General features: G+C 41.0%; 2 protein-coding genes across 6 annotated transcripts; one reads left to right on the plus strand and one right to left on the minus strand.

Moving 5' to 3' along the window:
- Positions 1-3,541: 3,541 nt before the first annotated feature.
- LOC117306496 (3-ketodihydrosphingosine reductase-like) lies at positions 3,542-12,008 on the minus strand. Its single transcript, XM_033791052.1, has 10 exons — positions 11,800-12,008; positions 10,120-10,209; positions 9,355-9,414; positions 8,297-8,362; positions 7,174-7,269; positions 6,461-6,652; positions 5,860-5,943; positions 5,539-5,622; positions 4,637-4,738; positions 3,542-3,973 (listed from the first exon to the last, which is right to left on the minus strand). Exons 1-10 carry the CDS (start codon positions 11,920-11,922, stop codon positions 3,866-3,868), a joined length of 1,005 nt encoding a protein of 334 aa, XP_033646943.1. The 5' UTR covers positions 11,923-12,008; the 3' UTR covers positions 3,542-3,865.
- A 67-nt stretch (positions 12,009-12,075) lies between these two features.
- On the plus strand, positions 12,076-15,805 carry LOC117306494 (peptide deformylase, mitochondrial-like). Of its 5 annotated transcripts, none has more exons than XM_033791045.1 (4): positions 12,076-12,119; positions 13,503-14,082; positions 14,526-14,685; positions 15,572-15,805. In XM_033791045.1, the coding sequence occupies exons 2-4, from the start codon at positions 13,612-13,614 to the stop codon at positions 15,730-15,732; spliced, it is 792 nt and encodes a 263-aa protein (XP_033646936.1). In that variant the 5' UTR covers positions 12,076-12,119; positions 13,503-13,611; the 3' UTR covers positions 15,733-15,805. The 5 variants fall into 5 exon arrangements, with proteins under 5 accessions (XP_033646936.1, XP_033646940.1, XP_033646938.1 ...); XM_033791049.1 differs by lacking the exon at positions 12,076-12,119 and adding an exon at positions 12,191-12,300; XM_033791047.1 differs by lacking the exon at positions 12,076-12,119 and adding an exon at positions 12,308-12,424.
- The last annotated feature ends 6,757 nt before the right edge of the window (positions 15,806-22,562 follow it).

Here is a 22,562-nt window from a genome sequence, read left to right on the forward strand (position 1 = left end):
GAGACGAAAATTATTTTCATGACATTGTTTTACTCATTTCACAAAAACTACAGCACCTCAGCACGTAAAATTTTCAGGGAAGCTTTCTACTATCATTATCTTCAAACTGTGTAAGTTTAGTGTAAATCTGTGGACATTGTGTTTTTTGTCCTACAAAAGTTACATAGACTCTTTAAAACAAAGCACACGCTTGAGTTGAGTCCAGTATTTCACAGAGTCTTTCTGATCTGCACAGCATCTTTACAACCATGCTCGTATTAGAGCAAACGAGAAGAGAGAAGACAATGAAATTTCAGGTTGTTTTTTTTAGATGTGGGAGGAAAAATGCAGATCATTGTTCTAGGGAAAACCCACACAGTCAAGAAGGGACTGAAAACTCAGTTAACAGTTGTGTGGCTTCTGATTGGCACCCCCAAACAAAGATTTTTACAAAATACGGAGATAATGGTTTATTGGCGCCAATTAATAAAATCATACATCAAATCGTCAAAACATACATAATGAACAAAGTGAAATCAAGAGACAGTGTTTCAAAAGAGAATGAGACCGCCAATATAGGGCTAGATAGCTCAGTTGGTAGAGCCCTGGCGCGTTAATCCGGAGATCGTTGGTTTGAGTCCAACTCTAGTAAATTGTTCTTTGTTCAACTACAAATCATTTAAAAATTTACCCAGTCAGTTTCCCCTTTTGGTCTTTATTAAGTTATTCATGTCAGGCTTTCTGTTTCTATAGATAATTGAAATCGCCAGCAAGCTTGGACCCGCTTTACAGGTCGGCGAGAGCCTCGTGTGGAACAAGAAAACGACCACCAAACACCACCAGCTGAGGTTACCGCTATCCCGCCGGTACCACTGACTGCCAAAGAGACGCAAGAAGCCCTCAGCAATGCCCCAGCGCCACCGACCCTTGACCCTGCAGAGTTGGACAGGAATAGTCATCACAAGAGTGAACGAGTTGCGTTGCCCGCCGAATGAAGTCGCCTTCGTGGTTGGATTATTTCAATATTGCACCTATTATTTATAGAAGTTGGAGGGTACGGTACAGTGGCATACCATTACTTTAAAGTTTATTGATTTGATCAAAGTCACCATAAATAGTTCTCCATGATCCACCCTTTTGTATGTTATCAAAACTGACAATAGTGTATGTTCAACCAGCCACTCGAGAATAGTGCATTGATTTAATATCATCCACTGTGGTTTGAATGATAGAGATTATGCCAGCCTGCAATATGATGTATAGTTGAATGTAACTACACAGCACACAGTCAACCCTCCGACTGTCTGACCATTCAATATCATGCACTGTGGTTATGAATGATAATATATGCACTATGTTGACCTGCAATATGATATCATGTGGTGAATGTTGCTACAGGGTCAACCCTCCTACTGTTTGACCAGTCATAATCCATTGTGGTTGTGAATGATAGATGGGCTATGCCATACTGCAATAATATTATGTGGTGAATGGGTACACTCGACAGTCAACCCTCCTACTGTCTGACTCTTTAATATTGCCCGTGGGGTTTGAATGATAGATGCACTTTGCCAGCTGGCAATATGATGTCATGTGGTGAATGCATCTTCACAGTACACAGTCAACCCTCCTACTGTCAGACCAGTCAATCTAATCTACTATGGTTTTAAATGACAATAATATGATGCCAGTCTGCAATGATATGGCGAGTGCATGCACACACTACATAAGTGTACAGTTACTCATCCACACAGATGTGCCATCAATCATAAGCACCTCATGCAGTGGAATGGTTTCAAGCTTAAGGTTTCAAATGGTTGGTCAACTTGATCAAAAAATTAGCAAGAGCTGGAGGGTTTATTAGCACTAAGGCTTTTGAACTTCATTAAAGATGCCATGTCAGCCGCTTTAATGAAAAAAAGTTTAACTTTTACTTTTAATGGTCAAGAACCAAGACAAAAATTTAAAGCGTTTCTTATAAAACACATAAGAATTGGTCACGTGATATATTGTCGGGTATATTGTCGGGATCCCGACAAAAACTAATTTTGAGCAATTTATTTCACTGCTACTAATACTTGGCGGACTTTTTTGAGCAATGGCTCAAATGAAAGCTTGTAACTTTCTCGACCCCCATCAAAATACCAATTGAATTTTAAATCAAAATTTTTGGGTCAAATCGGCCAAAAATCTGACATAGCATCTGTAAGGCGTTTTAAAACATTGACAATGGTAGGGCAAGGCCTTTTTCATTTTGCAAGACATTTGTATTGAAAAATCTTGAGGTCAATGAGAAAGTGGGGGGGGGGGGGGACAAGTCCGATGACCAGAGACAACAGAGTGAAGATTATTTTCAGAGTTGTGTTTTTAAAACAGATACAGTACATGTAAATTCTATTGTACATTGTCATGTGTATATATTATGCAAATAAATTTTAACACTCGTTCACAAGTTGTTTGGTTTACAACAATTTCCATTTATTATTGATACATAATTTGTCGTTACCCTTACACTGATGTCTATTAAGCACCAGATTACTCAGTACTTTCCAGATTTCTGCGAAAAACAAATCTGCAGGCAAAATCACTCGGGTGGGAGTTTGATGTGTTGATACAACACAGAAGAAAATGAAGTCCAAGAAATTACCCGTTTGTCTTCGTAGAAGATTACAATAATAAGACACATTGTTTGTCTCACCATTTGCACAAAAAGTGGTCTAGTCAAGACAGCATATTGGATTTGAGGCATTGCATGGTAAGGAATCATATTTGGTTTGCGGTAACACCATGTGTGTGTTTACTTGCCAGGTAAAGTTGTCCTTTAGAGAACCGTCTTACTACATATTCTACTACCACAGAGTAGATTTTCAGATTGATCAGGAGACTTCTCAGTTTGAAAAGAACTGTCATGCTTTTCAACAACGACCCGGGCGGAAGGTAGAAATAGCGTATAGTTGATCGTTATGAACTTCACTATCAATGTTTCGACTATTAAGTCAAGGACAGCTTTGCCCAAGCCTAACAAAACGATGCTTACCAGAATTAGGTCACCACTAAAACACATTTTTACAAGTAGAAATGTGACTGGTTTCCTGCTTAGTAGAAAAATGTTTGGCTTTGTTTAGATGATCTTCCCATCAAGGGAACTCAAACTCTGATTGAAAAAAAACATCAAGCTGGCGACAGCCAAACTCTCTCATACAAACATTGGTTCAACGTCTATGATGATTACAAGTTGCACAAATGAAGAAATAGTGATTCAGTATTAAGACGACAATACTTATTGAACTCATTGTGAAATCAGCGATTAGCTTGGTAGGATTTGGACCCCCAACCTTCTGATTGCTAGCCGTGCCGTCTAACCACTGAACCACGATTACCTTTTGAGTAGCTCCAGGACACTACCTCCAGAATAGTGGGGGAGTTGGTTTATTGTGTTATCACAAGGGTGACCCGAGGGAGGTTTAAAGGCACTGGACATTTGGTAATTGTCAACGACAAGTATTCATACTTGGTGTATCCCAACACCTAATGCATCAAATAACAGATCTGTGAAAACTTTCATTCAATAGACAGATCCATTAAGCTCCGCCCCAATGCGTATTGACCAATCACAACGCAACGAAGGTCCGACATTAAGGTCAGACATGGGTGCGCGTATGCAGGGCGCGCGCGGCAGAGTTGTGCAGAAAGGCATTGGAGAGCCATGCGTGTTCTTGCTCTCCATTGCTCCTTACCAAGTTAGTGCATTATGAAGGGGTTAAGGAAAAGTCTCCCAGTAACAAAATGTACACGCAATATTTATAAAAAAATACAAGTTTACTTGATCGAAAAATATACACCAGTACTTGAAGGGAAATAGTTGATGATTTCAAAAAAAAATTCATCATTTCTGTTTTTGGCTTTCTCTTTCCTTGAAGCATCTCATGACGATCCCGTTGAAATTTGCCACAAAGAAAAACGAGATCAACTTCAAAATGCTCATCAGGAAAACCTAGCAAAAAAAAGTTGAGAGGAGAAACAAAATAAATGCAATAAATAAAACAAAATTGAACAGCTGCAAATAAGGACAAACAAAACGATAGTTTTTAAGAAGAATCCAACAATAAAACAATCCCTCAGCAAAGTACTGAGGAACACGGCTTGGCGGGCAGACACATGTAGGAAACAACCTCCAGTGAGGGTGGTACACAAAAACGATTAGAAGCAAAACAAATAACCCTGGCAGGGAAAGCCAACAGTAACAGAAGGTCACTTTCAAAGTGGCTGACCATTTGGTTCTAAAACCACAAAAAAAGACCAAACAAAAAATCTACCCCTTGAGGGATATGCATTTCCCACAAAAAAAAGCGGGCAACTCGGAAAGAAAACAAATCAACCAGCTCATTTTTTTCTTAACGCCGAATTTCCTTGGACCATAAATAAGGGAATCAATGTGTGGTGAAGAGGTTTTCAACTAGTGGTTTAATCCCAACGAGGCCTGGTTCTTGATAATTTTACCGAGACAAAGTTTCAGGTAAATTATCTAAGAACCAGGCCTCGGTTGCTCAGTTTTCCTTTTACGTCGCGAAGAAACACTTGCATTTCATAACAAATGATTTCAAATGACCAACTCGACTGATCCAAGGCATCGTGTTCCTTTAAGAGTCAGACTTACCTGCAGAAACACCTCTAGAAGTGAAGTGACGGGTGACATACCACAGGAAACGATGGCCAAGAAAAAACCATCAAAGCCAACGAAACTGTGGAACCTCCCACGCTAATGAAAAATAGTAACGTTAAGTCATCAAAATTATATCATCGGACTGTAAGTAATAGTGAGAGAATTTGATAAATAGGTCAACGTTTAGTCTAATCCAACGAAACTCTCAAACCTCCCACGCTAATGACAAAATAATCATGTTGAATCCTTAAAATTATATACATGTCATAAGTCATAATAAAAATAATATTAACCGTACATAAAAAGCGCCTTATTTGAAGAACACAAAGCGTTAGGGGAGAATGCAACCAAAAACCGAAATGAGAATATCCAATTATATAGGACTAAGAGCATAAAATACATAATGCAACAGAATCGAATCATACACAAACTGTTGCACTAGCTTCCGCTGACGCTTATTGATCATGCGATGCGATCGATTCAAACTGATATGGAATGCAAAGTCAAATCTGTTCGCGTTAGCATTGGCACATACGCACGACCATTGAGTGCTGCATGCAATTTGAGCCTGAGGACGCTCTAAGAATTAATACTCAATATGTGATGCCATCAAGCTAAATAAGTCGACTGTTGGAAAAACCATTATGGATTAACTAGACAAAACATCTATTATATCGTTGCGGTACCCGCTGCCAAAACATAGAATTCGAACTGCCTCTACCTACCGGGCAATCTCGGTAGTCTAGTTGGTAAGACACTGCTCTAGAATTGCAAGGGTCGTGGGTTCGAATCCCAACCGAGTAACATGCATGTGATATTTAACATCTATTAAACCATTACGGATAAACAAGAAAAACTCATTAGTGTGTCTGCAATACTTGAAATGTTTTCTTTACCTTTGCGTCTTTGACAATAATTTGAGCGATTTCGTCCGGTTGATGAAGACCAGACGACTCCGATATAAGAACAGTCTCTTTTGGCTGTAAGTAAAACCAAAGCAAACAAAACCACATGAACACCCAGGGCTTGCGCTAATAACATTCACGAATGCGCACAGACACAACTGGTTTGCAAATGCTATAGAGTTTTACACTATACAGATACACACATGATGTTGCTAGGCCTGAATTACAATAAAATCAAACCTCGAATAGATAATCACACAAATTACATACAAATGCAGGAGAAAAAGGGGAAATAATGCTTTTAAAACTCACCATATTTATTTTATCTTCAGCTAGCATTGGTGTTTCAACGTCAGGTGGGAAACTTATGGTAATATAAATACCGTATGGTTTGACCTAAACAGAGAAACAAAAAAGTACAATTTTTTGATAATTGACATCCGAATTGACAGCTTTGGCTTTGGCCTTAGAATCAGTGTTGTAGCCAGAACAATTTTAGTGGTGGGCATTCTCATTTGAAAGTTGGCAAAGTCCAGAAATGTCGAGCAGCGCACACAGAATGTGTCACGACCATACAGACAAAAAAGCAATGGGTATTCAGCCGGACTACTTCACGAAGAAAACACAAGAAACAAGTATCATGTGAATACGTTCATACTTTTTTCTCCCAAATTTCCTGCTCAGAAGAATTACACGTTGCATTTAAAATTACAAAACATAGAAAAACGTGATCAATATCGGCAGTATTTTTAATTTTGTATTAATTTCTGGGTAAATTTTGAGTTGGGCGTTAGTCTGCTTTACAGCCCGGGCGAAAAAATTGTCAGTGCTGGGCGGGCCCGCCAACTGTGGCCCACCGTGGCTACAGCGCTGCTTAGGACGTCCTATCCCCAGCTGAACATTGCTTGCTTACCTCCATCTGTAGCGTCTCTGCCAGTCCACGGAGAGCAAACTTGCTGCTAGCATACGCCGTGTATCCGTACACACCAAGCTGAGCTGCTTGGGAGGCCACATACACTATCCTACCACCCCTACGCTTCTTCATGTATGGTAATACCGCCCTCGTTGGGTAAACTGAGCCAATGTAGTTCGCGTCCATCACTTTCTGAAAAGAAAAAGGGGAAAGGTGTAGTGAAAATTAGTTTCAAAGAAGTTCCACTGAATAATAAGGTAGGGCTGATCCTAGATGAAGTAAAAATTCCTTCAAGCAAAGTCCGACTTAGTGACACTGGACACTATTGGTAATTGTCAACGACCAGTCTTCTCAATCGGTGTATCTCAACATATCAAAAAAATAAACCTGTGAAAAATTGAACTCAGTTGGTCGTCGAAGTTGCGAAGAATAATGGAAGAAGCAAAAACCCTTGTCACACGAAGTTATGTGCCTTAAGATGCTTGGTTTTGATGTCTCAAAATCAAATTCATATATTCTAGTGGAAAATTACTTCTACCTTGAAAACTACGTTACTTCTGAGGGAGTCGTTTCTCAAAACGTTTTATACTAACAACAGCGTACATTGCTTGTTACCATGCAACTTTTTATGCTAACAATTAGTTTGAGTAATTACCAATAGTGTCCACTGCCTTTAAACAATTACCATTCTAATAATAGCTTTTAAGTTCTACCTTGAAGTCTTCAATGGGTGTGTCCTCAAAGGATAAGGCTCTGGACATTCCTGCTGAGTTAACGAGGATATCACATGGTCCAAGCACATCTATGGCCTAAATAATAACAATAATATTGAGTTTTTATATAGCGTTTTTTTTACTCCCTACGGGTGTCTCAAAGCGCTTCAGGATATTACCCCTGGTCACTGGGCCTTAATTCACTCCTTAAACCATCTCAGCTCCCTGGGGAGTATACAGCCTCGTGCAACAAATGCGCTACTCGGCTAAATCAATCACAAGAACCATCTCTGCCCTCACAGGTACCCATTTACCCCTGGGTGAAGAGAAGCAAACATAGTTTTAAAGTGTCTTGCTCAAGGACACAAGTGTCACGACCGGGATTCGAACTCACACTCTGCTGAACAGAATCAGCAGAGCTTGAATTCGGAGCTCTTAACCGCTCGGCCACAACACCCCATACGATGAAAGAGTCAAGAAGAAATCTGAATATCAGACGACGTCTTGATCTCAAGAATGCAAGTACATGTACTTGACTATGTCAGTAATAATAATAATACGATACATTTATATGAAGTACAATGCAGGAGCCTCTTATGATGGGCAACAGAAAAAAAATTAAAAATCAATGAACATAAACAAATATATATATACTGAAAGCAATTGTTTCAAAACAATGATTGAGACAAATGAGTCTTTAAAAGTCCCTTGAAAATCTGAAGAGAGTCAGCTTGACGAATAATACATGAATAGGTAATTCGTTCCAAAACAAAAGTGCAGAAGTGGAAAAAGTGGAAACAAGTAGTTTGAGTCAGTATGGATTGTCCAGCAGAGCGAAGAGGATGAACAGGAATGTGTTTAATGTAAGAGATCAGATATACAGATAAGAGATACTTTGTAGGCCATGAAGAGCTTTGAAAGTGACAAGATTTAACAGCAATTCTTCCATCAATAAAAAAAGGACTGAATTCACAATATGGATGGGACCAATCCCGAAAGTTTAAACTTGCCCAAGACTTGCAGTCTATTATACAGAAAGACATACATCTGTTATTTTTATGTTTTATTTTATTTTATTAGACTTTCCATAGTCTTGTTGGTTTGTTGTTATAGTTACAGGTACCTTTTTAATGGCAGCTTCAACTGCTGAATATTCACAACAGACATCGACTGGAATGCAAAGAATTCTCTGAAATAAAACCAAAATTTTTAACATTTGCATTGAATTTAAAGCCAGTAGACACTATTGGTAATTGTCAAAGACCAGTCTTCTCACTTGCTGTATCTCAACGTATGCATAAAATAACAAACCTGTGAAAATTTTAGCTCGATTGGTCGTCGGAGTTGCGAGATAACTATGACAGAAAAAAACACCCTTGTCACACGAGGTTGTGTGCATTAAGATGCTTGATTTCGAGACCTCAAGTTCTTAACTTGAGGTCTCGAAATCAAATTCGTTGAAAATGTCTTCTTTCTCGAAAACTATGGCACTTCAGAGGGAGCCGTTTGTCACAATGTTTTATACTATCAACCTCTCCCCATCACTCGTTACCAAGTGAGGTTTCATGCTAATAATTATTTTGAGTAATTACCAAGAGTGTCCACTGCCTTTAAGGAGGGTAAACAAATATCTGGGATGCACTGGACACGTTTGGTAATTGTCAAACACCAGTATTCTCACTTGATGTGTCCCATGCAAAAAATAACAATTCTGTGAATAATTGGGCTCAAAAGGTCTTCAAGGTTGCAAGAAAAAAGTTCTGATAATTTGTACATATTTTTTTTTTGTTAGAGGTACTAGTGGTCCTCTCCTTCGATGCTGTCCATTAACAGCGATCAACCACCAACCTAGGCCCAATTTCATGGTTCTGCTTCCCCACCATCGCGCTTATGATCACCATTCTCTGTTTACGTGCAAGCGCCAAATTTCTACGCTAGCTGAGTGAGCATAGAATGCTTAGTAACGTGGAGTACACACGTGCACAAGCCAAAATTCCCTGCTTACCTGTGAAATTATGCTTGGGGTAGGCATGGAATTCCCTGCTTCCGTAAGTGCCTATTCTTTACTTACGGTGAGCAGAGCCATGAAATTGGGCCCAGGTCATGACCAAACAGTGAACACCAGGTCCCCCATGTTTGGACCTCAATGTGCATGAAAACTTAACTTAATAGTTTTTGTACCTGATTGGTCTTATCAGTGATATACTGCTGTAGTTCTTGCTGTGCTTGCTGTAACCTTGCCTGTAAAACAAACAAGAAGTCACATGATTTTTGTTATAACTGAAAGAGGTCTTTTGTAACTGTTTACAAAAATTTGTTTACAAAATGTGTACTCTGAAATGTGTGAATAATAATAACAATAATCTGTTAATAACTTAGTTGAAATCCCTCTTCAAGACTTTGCTCAACATTCCACTCGACCCTCCAGAAAACACAATCTCCAATTTCATCAACTTCGTCACTCAACCAAAATCTACGGCAACAGTTTTTTTCCGGCCACCATCAAGGACTGGAACGCCTTACCCGGTAGTGTGATTTCCAGCAACTCATTAGATATCTTCAAAGACACTCTCGCTAAGCACTTCAAAAATTAAGCCATCCCATCTACATAATGCGCAAAGCTGGTGTGATGTGTGTCTTTAGACATTTTTTTGCCGGCTCAACAATATAGTTACAGATACAGATATATGTTGGGCTCTCTCTCCAGGACCAGTCTGTTTGAAGGCGCATTATGTTAAAATTCCAGTAAAAATTACAATAGAATAATCTTAAGTACAATAGAAAAGAAAACATCCAAATTTACAAGCTTATTTAGTAAAACGTGACAATTAGCAGAATTGAGCATTGAGTTTGGGCTTTGTTTTGAGTATTTTCGCCACCAGTGCTAGCTGACTTGCACTTAGCTCCCCATACTTTACAGGGGAAATAGGCTGTAAGTTTTCTTACTTCATTCCTGGCTAGGAGTGTGACACTTGCTCCTTGTTTTAACACCTCGGTAGCAACTGCTTTCCCGATACCGCTTGATCCACCAGTTATCTATCAAAAAAATATCAAGCAAATATTTGAATTATCGCATTATATTCTAACACCTACGAATTCAGACCCAGTTACTGGGGCACTGTTTGGCTGTCACTATTGGTAATATTACTTAAAATATTTATTAGCAAAAACCTTACTTGAATTGAAGTTGATTACAAGAGATGGGGAGAGGTTGATAGCATAAAACATTGTGAGAAACGGCTCCCTCTAAAGTGACATATTTTTCGAGAAAGAAGTAATTTTTCACAAATTTGATTTTGAGACCTCAGAAATTTAGAACTTGAGGTCTCGAAATCAAGCATCTGAAAGCACACAAATTCGTGTGACAAGGGTGTTTTTTTCTTTGATTATTATCTCGCAACTTCGACTACCAATAGGAGACTTTCCAACGCTAGGCGGCAGCAGACATACCGGGTAAATTTCCATTGTTTACGTAGTTCTGAACATGCGCATAATTCTGAGAACAATGGATTTACCCGGTAAGTCTGCTGCCCTCTATCGTCCCAGAAAGTCTCCCATTGAGCTCAAGTTTTCACAGGTTTGTTGTTTTAAATGCATATGTTAAGATACACCAACTGTAAGAACTAGTTTTTGACAGTTACCAATGGCAATAGTGTCCACTGTCTTAAAAAAAAATATTTGTCATACTAACTAACTGATGACAAATTTAGAAAAAAGGAGTAGGCTGTAGGGGGCCTATATATAGCATATTATAACAAATTTTGAGATTGCGGAGTTGATTTTCTGTTGCCCACATGGCCAATGAGAGTTCAAAGGACACATAGAGCCTAATTTTGGCGAGATAAAAGAAGAAAACAAGATTTGCGTTACGAAAACATAATGTCGGGGGGGGGGGGGGGGGGGGTCAATCAACCAGTATCGTGAACTGAATGTCATGAGGGATCATATATAATTTATATCCTGGTGTCATGTGTTTTCAGTAGGGTAACAGAAAAATTGTTCATAATAAAAAACTGAAAGGTTTTTTTTCAAATCATCTATCCAATTTTTTAACACTAAAAACTTACGCTTCATGGTGTGTTAAAATTTTTCAATTTTTGGTTTTACGTTGCGAGCGACAGTCCGCCATTAACAGTGCTTATGCATGCACGACATTGGAGCAACGTCATATGTTTTCACACCTTTCATTAGAATCCAGAGATACCATAAGGCATGAAAGTAAAACACCCCACGGCCCTTGAGAATTGAAGCACACACACTTCATGAAAATCCGTTTTCCCCCATTTCAGACCAGTAATGTTTGGTTTCAGGAGATAAGAAACCAATCTATGTATGATATATTTTAATTTTATCTTTAAATTATAAATAATGTAGACTTAGCAGAGATGCCTAGTCCAGACCAGAGCAGAGGCCAGCTATGCGTGAGATTATTCAAAGCTCATATAGTTCAAGGAGTAATTAGGTCCTACCTAGTAATGAGGCTGTACTCATAAAATAGAATGTATAGAAAAAAGTCATACCATCCATCCATAGCGATGTACAAAATTAATTGATTCATGAACTATGCAGTATGAGTATGACTATGTATGTCTTGAAAAGAACTTGTTTTGTTTTGTTTTTACTCACAATAACATGGGCTTGTTTCAGCTCCAGCAATGGCGGTTGAATGGACAAGGATAACCAAAAGAGACCAAATAGACACAGCACAAAAACAACTACAGCTATGCACAGCAAAATAGATAATTCCATATTGAATAACTTGAAGTTAGCAACAGAAACTAAAATTTGAAAACGTTGCGTTTCTCTCCTCTGACAGACACACAGCAGACACACAACGCCCGCCCAGGCCTCTATAAATAGCGCCCTCAAGTGTTCTTCTATCCGAAGCATCCGCCCTCTGCCGACAAGGTTCACAATCCAAACTTGGGAATTCACTCCGGTCTGTGGTAAGTGTTTGTCCCTTTTTTACAAAATGTTTCCTCAATGGCGTTATGATGAGTGTTATGAATGGATTCGTTAGACATTCAGGATCAAGTTTGTTTGTGCGCGTAGAATTTGTGTCATGATTATTGAAAGTGGTATAAAAGGGAAAATCTGGTGACTAGTCTGTCAACATGTGTCGAAATTGTACGTGGTTAACAAAATTTCGCTCCGTTTTGTGCACAGAGTTTCGTAATCCCCGGGCTCTCGGGGCAGGGAGGAGGGTCTCGTTATCGCAGACGCGCAACTACTCTACTGTCATCATGTCTGTGTAGGGTTCGTCTGTAGGGCCAACACCACAAATATGAAGCACGATCACCATGCATGGTTCACATGGCAGATAATGAGATATGATAGATTATTAGATATAGGGAAGTAGTACTACTACGTACCTAGTAGTACAGTAGAACTACCTCCATGCATGTAGCCTACCTAAGGCTAGGAGTAGAATTTCAATAAGGTTTATCGCGATTCAGAACCGCAATGCGTTGTGGGCTATAAGATAGGGCAGTTTGCTATGCAGTGTATGCAGTCATCGACATGTCTGGACTGTAGGGTACGTCTGGTAGGACCATAGAGCAAGGACAGACCCACACCACAAATCAGAAGCACGATCAACATTGATCACATGGCAGATATGAGATATGATAAAGCATGGATAAAGGGAAGTAGAACTACCTCCATGCTTTCTCAGGGTTTTTATAACTAGCTGGTATGTAATGTAGCCTACCTAGGCTAGAGGTAGAGTAGAATTTCAATAAGGTTTATCGCGATTCAGAACCGCAATGCGTTGTGGGCTATAAGATAGGGCAGTTTGCTATGCAGTGTATGCAGTCATCGACATGTCTGGACTGTAGGGTACGTCTGGTAGGACCATAGAGCAAGGACAGACCCACACCACAAATCAGAAGCACGATCAACATTGATCACATGGCAGATATGAGATATGATAAAGCATGGATAAAGGGAAGTAGAACTACCTCCATGCTTTCTCAGGGTTTTTATAACTAGCTGGTATGTAATGTAGCCTACCTAGGCTAGAGGTAGAGTAGAATTTCAATAAGGTTTATCGCGATTCAGAACCGCAATGCGTTGTGGGGAATAGGATGGGGCAGTTTGCTATGCAGTGTATGTTGTCATGCACGACTTAACCTTTGTGTGGGTTGTGTGGGTTCAACAGCGCCCTCTCTTGATACTGATGCAGAAAATATTTAATGGCCTGATGTTTCGACTCTAGCAGAGTCTTTCTCAAAGGCTAAATGACTTTAAACTGTGAATCTCTATTTATCTGTACATCATACCTGACAGTGACATCATGACAAAGTTTATTGATTCTTTTTTTTATCCAGCATGATCTGATGAATGTGATGGCAATACTCAACCTTCAAACTTCAAGATTAAACTCTAATTGAATTAGATAAGGCCTTGCCCTTGGATGTGTGCTCTTTCTTACCAACTATGGCTGTTTGTGTTAGAATCAGTGCATTGTTAAATGTACGTCCATCATTGAACACAAGAAGTGCGCAGTATCTTAGACCAATATGTGCCCAGGAGACAAGAAGGCTTCAAAAGCCTATTGAACTAAACGTTTCTGAGCAAAGGAGAACATTTGCAAGCAGAGTGATTATTGAGGAAACACTCGGCAAACAAATTCTTCGGCAGATTCGTAGTCTCTTGAGAAGACCCAAGATGAAGGTCCCACCCTATGATCACATCTGCCAAGTTGGTGACCCGATACTCCGGGGTCAAAGTTCACCCGTCGACCCTCGGCAGATCAAATCAGCAGAGATACAGAACGTTATTAGGACGATGGTGAAACAGATGAGGAAGGTTAGAGCTGTCGGTTGTGCCGCGCCCCAGGTGGGCGTCGCCAAACAAATCATCGTTATGGAATTAACGAAGAGACACTTGAAGTGGTTTGACGAGGAGGTGAGATGATACTTTTTGGAAATGTTATGGGACCTTTTCGAAACCACAGCTTCAGCTCAAGATTCAGCTAAGGCTAGCTTGGTCCTGCGGTTGTTTTGACAATATTGTGCCTGCTTTACAAATGTGCTCAGGACTTCAGACGAAAGGATAGAGCATGAAGCCGAATCAAAAGCTGAAACCGTGGATTCGAAAATGCCCATAGGTAGCTCAGTGGGGAAGGCATGGGAGAGGAGAGCGTTGGTTCTATGTCTGTGGTCTATTATGGTCGATGCGACAAGCTGTCAAAAGGCCCCTTCGACCACATTGTAGCCAAGTCCTTCGCAATTCGGCTCAGCTTCTCAGTTTGACTGAGATTATTTAGCCTTCCAAATTAACGATCTTTGCTCGAGTCTTTTCAAAACAAAGTATTTTAACTACGTTTTTTTTTGTTCAACTCTTTGTAGGTTCTAAAAGCACGAGAATGTAAAGTCTTCCCTCTGAAGGTGTTCATCAATCCGCAAGTCAAGGTCGTTGACCCACGTGTCGTGACCTTTTTAGAAGGCTGTATGAGCCTTTGCGGATATGATGCTTGTGTACCTCGGGCCTATGGTGTTCAAATAACAGGTTTGTTCAACTGTTTAGAATGTGATTGGTTTGGGTTGTAATATTGCGGCTGCTCAGAACTATTTAAGATCCTTAGTGCAACTTGTCTGGATATTTTGGAGCTCCTGTTAATATGGGTTTATTGATCAAGAATGGTCGTCAAAGTATTTGTTAAGCAAAAAGAACCATTCTAAAGAAACCAAATGTTTTTAGTTTTATGTTGACTATTTTGGTTCGTTGGTACATTTGTATGCATTTTTCATTAAGGACCTTTTGATAATTTCGTATAGGAAATTGCCATTGATGACCTTATACGTATAGCTCTGAGCAGACAACGATTAATGGATCGAAATTACACCTGTTTCTGTTGATGCATCATTGGCACTATATTTCTCTGTTTAATCTTTCAAATGCTTTACAAAATAATTGTTCATAATTTTGGGCGACTGTTTCTAATTGTTATCTTTTAAAAATTGCTCGTATTTGAATGTTTCACCTGTACATGGTGTTGTGTACATGTACAAAGCTTTCTTTCACTTGCAATTTCTGCTCTTTGATCTACATCTCCAGCACTGGGATGCTGTTTTCTCGTTTTCTGTAACTCCTTAAGTTAGCAAAATTTGAAAATTCTCATCGTTTCAAAGAACCTCCAATGATCCAGATCCAAGTTTCAGACTATTTTCCCAGCATTTTACTCTCACCCCTGACATACCCATTCAGGCCTAATACTTCATGGAGGCAACGGAGGTGATTGCCCCAGTGCCCTATGGTCATTGCCTTGGTGCCCTTGAAGTGCTCTTGAACTCAGAAATTTACAATTTTCCCATAACAAGGAGACAAGCCTTTCAAAAACGAAGCATACAGGCTTGCTCATTTATTATGTTCTTGTTATTGTTTTGTTATCCAGGTTTGAATGAGAAAGGGGAAGAGGTTTCGTGGCGAACTACTGGCTATGCCGCTAGAATCATCCAACACGAAGTAGACCATCTACGCGGAAAACTCTTTATTGACACGATGGACCCTCTTACTTTCCTGGACAAGGAATGGCCAAAGTGGAATATAAAATGATCATAATACTTTTCTGTTTCGATTTTTATGAAAAGATAATAATAAATTAGAAATGTTGATGTTTCGAGAGATATTAACGCCTCTGGACTGCAAGTCTTGTATTAAAGATGCTGTGCAGATTATATCAAAGACTCTGAGAAATGGTGCTATTCTGGACTGACTCCGTTTGTGCTTCGACAAGGGCGCCAACTCTGGGCAGTTTATATGCATAAGCAAGTCAGTTTGTGATAATTATCGATCGCTCGTCCCCAGCACATTGCTTTAACCAAAGGCGCTGGGATGGGCAAACGTATCATGCACTGTCATTGGTTTGATAATGCGCAGTCCCATCATGAATCACACTCACACTGCACCATATTTATATGCACTGTACGCATGACGTACTTCCTGAACAAGAATCTGTGCAAGCGATTAGCCCATCCCAGTGGTCCTGGATAGACTGGCCGCTGGGGCCGAGCGAATAATTATCGTAGCCTGAACATCTGATGTCACAATTCGAGGCTCGTTTCACGCAATACCGCCCTCTATTTTTAGTTTGACTTTCTTTATTAGCCTTCTGTTATTACATACATAAAAGAATGAATAAAACGGAAGGCTACTTGAGAATGCTTCTAGTTCATCACTGTACATATTGTGACTTATTCTTCTCATTATTTAATAAAATCTTTTAAAGATGCAGGGAAAATTACGTCAAATATTGTGTGAGAAACTGTGGTATTCTGGCCTTGACTCCATTGTGATTTGCACTGGACACTATTGGTATGTGAGAAACGGCTCCCTCTGAAGTAACTTGTCTTTCGAGAAAGAAGTAATTTTCCACTAAAATATTTGAATTTGCGAGACCTCAGAATTAGATTTTGAAGTCCGAAATCAAGCATGAAAGCACACATAGTGCGATAAGGTTTTTTCTTCCATTATTATTTATCTCACAACGGCCAATTGAGCTCAATGTTGTTCACAGGTTTGTTATTTTGTGCATAGGCCTATGTTGAGATACACCATTGGTCTTTGACAATTGCCTTCGCCCCCTCGGGGGCCAATTTCATAGAGCTGCTTGAGCAATAATTGTACGGAATTCGGGCTTTCTTTCCCTTTTTTAAATAATCCTCTAATGGGGTCAATTGTGTAGTAGGATTCGGCCTTTAATTATTTCCCTTTTGGGGTAATATGTAGTACGGCAATATTAATAGTTATTAATTATTTGTACGGAGTTCGGGCTTCTTTTCCCATAATTATTGAAATAATCCTCTAATGGGGTCTTGTGAGTTATCGTATAAAATAAATTGACAACACGGCTTCGCATTATAGCGCAGTTGTGTATTTTCGAGCCTAATGAGGGCGCTGTTGTGCATCTTTCAGCGTGCGGGGCTGCGTGGATGTACATTACAGGCGCTGTGTGGGTGTGGGTGAGAGTGAGAGTATGGTGTGCTATTCTGTTAGAGTCAGTCGGGGGACATTCGGGCGGCTGAGGTGCTCTATGGTTTTAGCTTTATTACACAGCCTTGATCAAGGCTACACAGTATTCCCCAATGGAACTAATTTGAAAGGTGTATCCTTACACCAGATGTTTGGCCCCTTCATCGACAAAACTAGTCTGTTTTGGAGAGGTTCGATGGTGAGCGCATTGACACACCTCGGCGGTTTGTGCTTTTTACCGCCCAAAAGCTCCACTGACCCCTCTACAAGGCGCTTCGAAATTGTCTCAATAATGAAAGGGGTGAATTCCTTGCAAATAGGGGCGTTAGAAAAGTGCATGGGTGGAAGGATAGCCGAGTCAAAGGTTCTACCCCGGTATTTCCCTCTAAAGGGTTGGGAAAACTCAAACAAGTCTACGCCCTGACGCAACCATCGCCCTATCTGCTGGCCGGCGTGAGGGCACTCAGTCAATATGTCATTCCACGCTTGGGATGATTGTGCAGACCTTCCAGCTACAAATAAATCTGGGTCTCGAAACCGCAGGGCTTGAAAATTAGGCCGGCAAACACCTGAAAGAACTTTAGCAGGACTTGGCTCTGATCCATCGGGGGGCCCTGCAACAACTCATGATATATCTACCCAGAAACACGAACCTCTGCGCCGCCTTGCAGCCTGAGCTGCAACATAGTCAAAGGGGTAGCAAGATGAGCGCTCCCACACATGGGTTCCCAATATCTTCAAGAACCGCCTATACTCCGAGGTTTAATCAAGAGAGAAACCGTTCAAAGCACAGCTTATAAAACATTTCCAACGGCCAATGACCGATCTATAAAGTTTATAAAAAGGAAACAAAACTCGGACAATAAATAATGAATACATCTCACATAGAAATGTCATTTCTTAGCGCCAACTGCCAACCGCTCAAATTGTCTTATTTGACACACTAAACCACAACACTACAAAACGACTCAGTGTTCTACGTGCAACTTTTTTTTTCTTTTTTTTTTTTGTGAGTAAGTAGGGGGCGAGGCATTTCTCGAACAAACCTGAAAATCTAATGATTCCCAACTTTAGAGCATGCACATAGAAAACCCAAATATCACCCGAGGGCTCCCTTCCCCCGAGTATTTCCTTGCAGTCTCGATAAAAATTTTACCCCTTTTTCGGCAACGGAAACAGACATCCCTGTCTCTCGGCACATACAACTGCTTCTCTTTGATGTCCTCGGGTGATAGAGGTGCGAACTCGGAGACGTACTTACGAAGGAGAGCCATAACATAAGCTACGTTACGATCGTAGAGCCATAACATAAGCTACGTTACGATCGTAACCGGTCTCGGGAAGCCTTAAGCAACTGAAGCCTGCCAGGTTTATGGACTTTCAGAGCCGACTTTGCCTGCATTGAATAACCGTGATACAAGTGCAAACAATCTGCCAAACCTCCTTTAAGAAGCTTCTTTTATTGAGCTCTAGTCTTATAGGAACCCCATTAACCGGGCCAGTTTCCTATATTATGGTGCCAAAACCGCTATAAAGGCACTCCCCATTTAGAACTCTCTCAGACCATACTCAATGCATAAACGCAACGCCACTCAGACTAAGGGGTAACTGAGGGGGTACTCCCCCTGAGCCGTACCTATAAATACCGCCCTCCTACCAAGGCTAACTAAGGCCAAAGGCCAAACCAACAGAGGCACCAAACTTTCAGAGTGCACACCTCCAAGTCCATTTCCTAGGGCCTTCCCCTGCTGCCCGCCAAAACCGGAAGTGTGGCATTCCCCGTTGCCTTTCCTTTTATTTCTAACTTTCCCCTACTAGCTAGCCTTTTTGGCCGGTAATCCACCCTTCCATTGACCATCATTCTGTCCTCACTATGTTACTCTTAAGGGATCGTAGCCACCACATGTCTGTAAGATAACAACTTTGAATGGGTATAATTTCCGCTTTTTCGGAGCCTTCCCATAGTTCTTTGCCCTCCTTTTGCTATGTTGCTTGTGTTTGCTTACACATCTGACGAAGACCCGGTGTGGATCAAAGCTAAGGCCATCTCCCCTACTGGCTCTACACAAATATGTATACAAACTTATTTTGTACGTCTTAAAGCTTCAAATCATGATCTCTGGATGGAGGCACTCTCCAAATACTAGACCTCATTTTGCCTGTAGAGATTTTCCAGCGTCCATTGGCCGATTAAACCAAAATACGCCTAAACCTAAGGGGGCACTCCCCGCTTTTCCCTAACTTCCAAGGCCCAAGCAAGGGGGACGCCCAAGTGCCGGCCAAGACCAAAAGAGAGGGGCACTCCCCGTTTAGAAACACCCATTTTCAGGGCTCATTACTCAGGGCACTCCCTCATTACGCAAGGCCTACCCAAGTGGGGCACTCGCCATCCAAAGCGTTTTTTTTTTTTTTTTTCGGGTTTATTACTTGGGGCTCTCCCCGATGAAAAGCTAAACAAGAAGATGGGCCATTCCGTCCCCAATTAAAACACCAATTTTTATGGGTTCATTACTGGGGCACTCCCCGAAAGAAAGCTAAACAAAGATGGACACTCCCCATTAAAAACACCCGATTTTCCGGGTTCAATACTCGGGGCACTCCCCGAAGGAGCTAACTAAAGATGGGAACTCCCCATTTAAAACACCCATTTTCCGGGTGTATACTTGGGGCACTTCCGGATATAAAACTAACCAAAGATGGGTACTCCCCATTACATAACCGATTTTGTCGGGTTCATTACTTGGGGCACTCCCCGAAGGAAAACTAACCAAGGATGGGCACTTCCCATCTTAAACACCCAATTTTCCGGGTTCAATCCTTGGGGCACTCCCAAAAGGAAAGCTAACCGAAGATGGGCACTCCCCATTTAAAACCCACAATTTTCCGGGTTCAATACTTGGGGCACTCCCCGAAGAAGATGGGCACTCCCCATTTAAAACACCCATTTTCCGGGTTCATACTTGGGGCATTTCAGAACATAAAACTAAACAAAAATAGGCACTCCCTGTAATTTCTTAATAGACTAACGAATTCAATCATCAACACTATTAAAAGCAATAATATACGAATTCAATTTCTGCATCAACATGTGCTTTATTCTCTGTTCCTCAGTTTTCCACTCTGCCTCCGTGTGACCTTACACGAGGTCAACTCATTTGCATAACCGAGTGTGATCACGTGAACACTACACTCCCCATTTAAAACACCCAATTTTTTCGGGTTCATTATAATACTTGGGGCGCTCCCCGAAGGAAAGCTAAACCAAAGATGGGCACTCCCCATTAAAACACCCATTTTGGGGATCTAAAGCTAACCAGAGATGGGCACCCCCCATTTTTCTTTTCTTTCGGGTTCGTTACTTTGGGGCACTCCCCGATGTAAAGCTAACCAACGATGGGCACTCTCCGTTTAAAACACCCATTTTCTGGGTTTATACTTGGGGCACTTCCCGATACATGCATAAAGCAAACAAAGATGGGCACTCCCCATATTTACACCCGATTTTTCCGGGTTAATTATACTTGGTGCACTCCCCGAAGGAAAGCTAACCAAAGATGGGCACTCCCCATTTCAAACGGCCATTGTTTCGGGTTCATTAGTTAAGGGCACTCCCCGATGTAAAGCTAAACAAAAGGGGCACTACCAGAAAACACGCACTTACCATGTTCATTACTATAGGGCACTACCCATGCCTTATGCAAGGCTCACCAAAGATAGGCACTCCCATTTAAATTACAAACTTTTCCGGGTTTATCTAAAACATGGATGCAAAGCTAACCAAATAAAAGGGGGGCTCTCCCCATTGGAGCACTGAACTCCGGACCATTATCTAGGGTACCGATCCGAAGCGCCGAATATTTCGGATCTCAATTCAAAAGCCCTGCAGTTTAACCTCAACAAGAAAAAAAAATGTTCTACGGCAAAGAACAAAACCTGGCGCCGAGCACGGAATTTTTAAACTAACTAGCACGACCCTCAATGGTGCATCAAGTTATCTCAACACACCACCATACCTCGATGGTCCTCTCTACCCCGATAAAATCACTCTTGGATGTCTGTGTGCGCGCTGGCACTTACACTTACACTCATGTACCCACTCATGCGACACCCATGGGCCCGCAAGCAATCCACTGACCACCATGGACACTTGATACCACCAAGAAACGTGCCATTGTTAACCTCTCAACGATTTTACAAAGGGTACCATTATGTCCCATACAAATGCACCCAAGGGCAAAAGGACCGGCCGCCATTGTGTCCGGCAAGTGAAACACATTTTCCCTCACATGGGTCTAAATGGTCGAAAATAAGAAAATTTACCTTTCCCTCCCGAAAGCATATATACTATAGATACTACCTTGGTCCTAAGCCATCGACACCCACCCAGTGGTTTTACCATTGCCGTCCACTCCAGATTTCCCAATGGTAATTTGGGCACGAGGAATAAATCTTTTTAAAACTTTGGGACCTTCCGCCCAAAACGTCCATCCGGTGGACACCAGAATCGCGACTGACAAAGAGTCAGTCGCCCTCAACGCCCACAACGGTGCAAATAGGACTTAGGACGGGTTCAGTTCTGTATCCAAATACGTAGGACGCATTGAACCCATCCTAAGTTAGGACGGGTTACTCGTCTTAACTCGAGATAGGATTGATCCTAGCGTTTCGTGAAATCGGCCGCTGGTATATGATTAGAGACTTTTCGTTTTCGGCGACAGATGGTTCTGCGACGGTTGTTCAGCTAAACGTTGTCGTTTTCAGCACAACGAAGATTCATCCCAAGTACTGTCGTAGAAATTGAAGGACGACCGTCCTCAAAGCCGACGCATGCGCAGATGACGCCAAATGTCATCTTTACCGTCGCAGAACCATCCGTCGTTGAAAACGAAAAGTCCCTAATATGAGGGACGGGCAGCACGGTTTTGGAGTTTCTGAATGAGTCTGTTTTGTTCAGCCTGGCCATGGGTAAAACCGTAGAGAATGGCATTGCTGTTGTCCAGACGAGAGGGATTGCTAGCCCTAGTCGTGCACACGTCCCATACTTTTTTTAAAACACAACTCTTGTACACAGTCTATAACGATTCACTTATTTAAAGGACACGAATTGTTTTTTGCTAACGAACAGTTGCTGACAGCGTAAGCACTTTATGTAATCCACTATATTAATATAAACTGACAAACCTGTAGAAGTTTGAGATCGATCTGGGTCACGAGAAAATAGTGAAATCCAATAACACAATTTTTCATGACATCGATTTAAAAAAAAAAGTAAAGTCAACCGCTCTCCATAGATTGCTAACAAAAGTGTTATGCTGATATTTTTTTCCAGTGCATCCGACAGCGCAATGACAGGATGGATACAAACATTCATTACATAAAATTGCACAATAACATTATTTAAAGGCACTGTACAC

This window comes from Asterias rubens, unplaced genomic scaffold (genome assembly GCF_902459465.1).
Source record: "Asterias rubens unplaced genomic scaffold, eAstRub1.3, whole genome shotgun sequence".
NCBI classification, from domain to species: Eukaryota; Metazoa; Echinodermata; class Asteroidea; order Forcipulatida; family Asteriidae; genus Asterias; species Asterias rubens.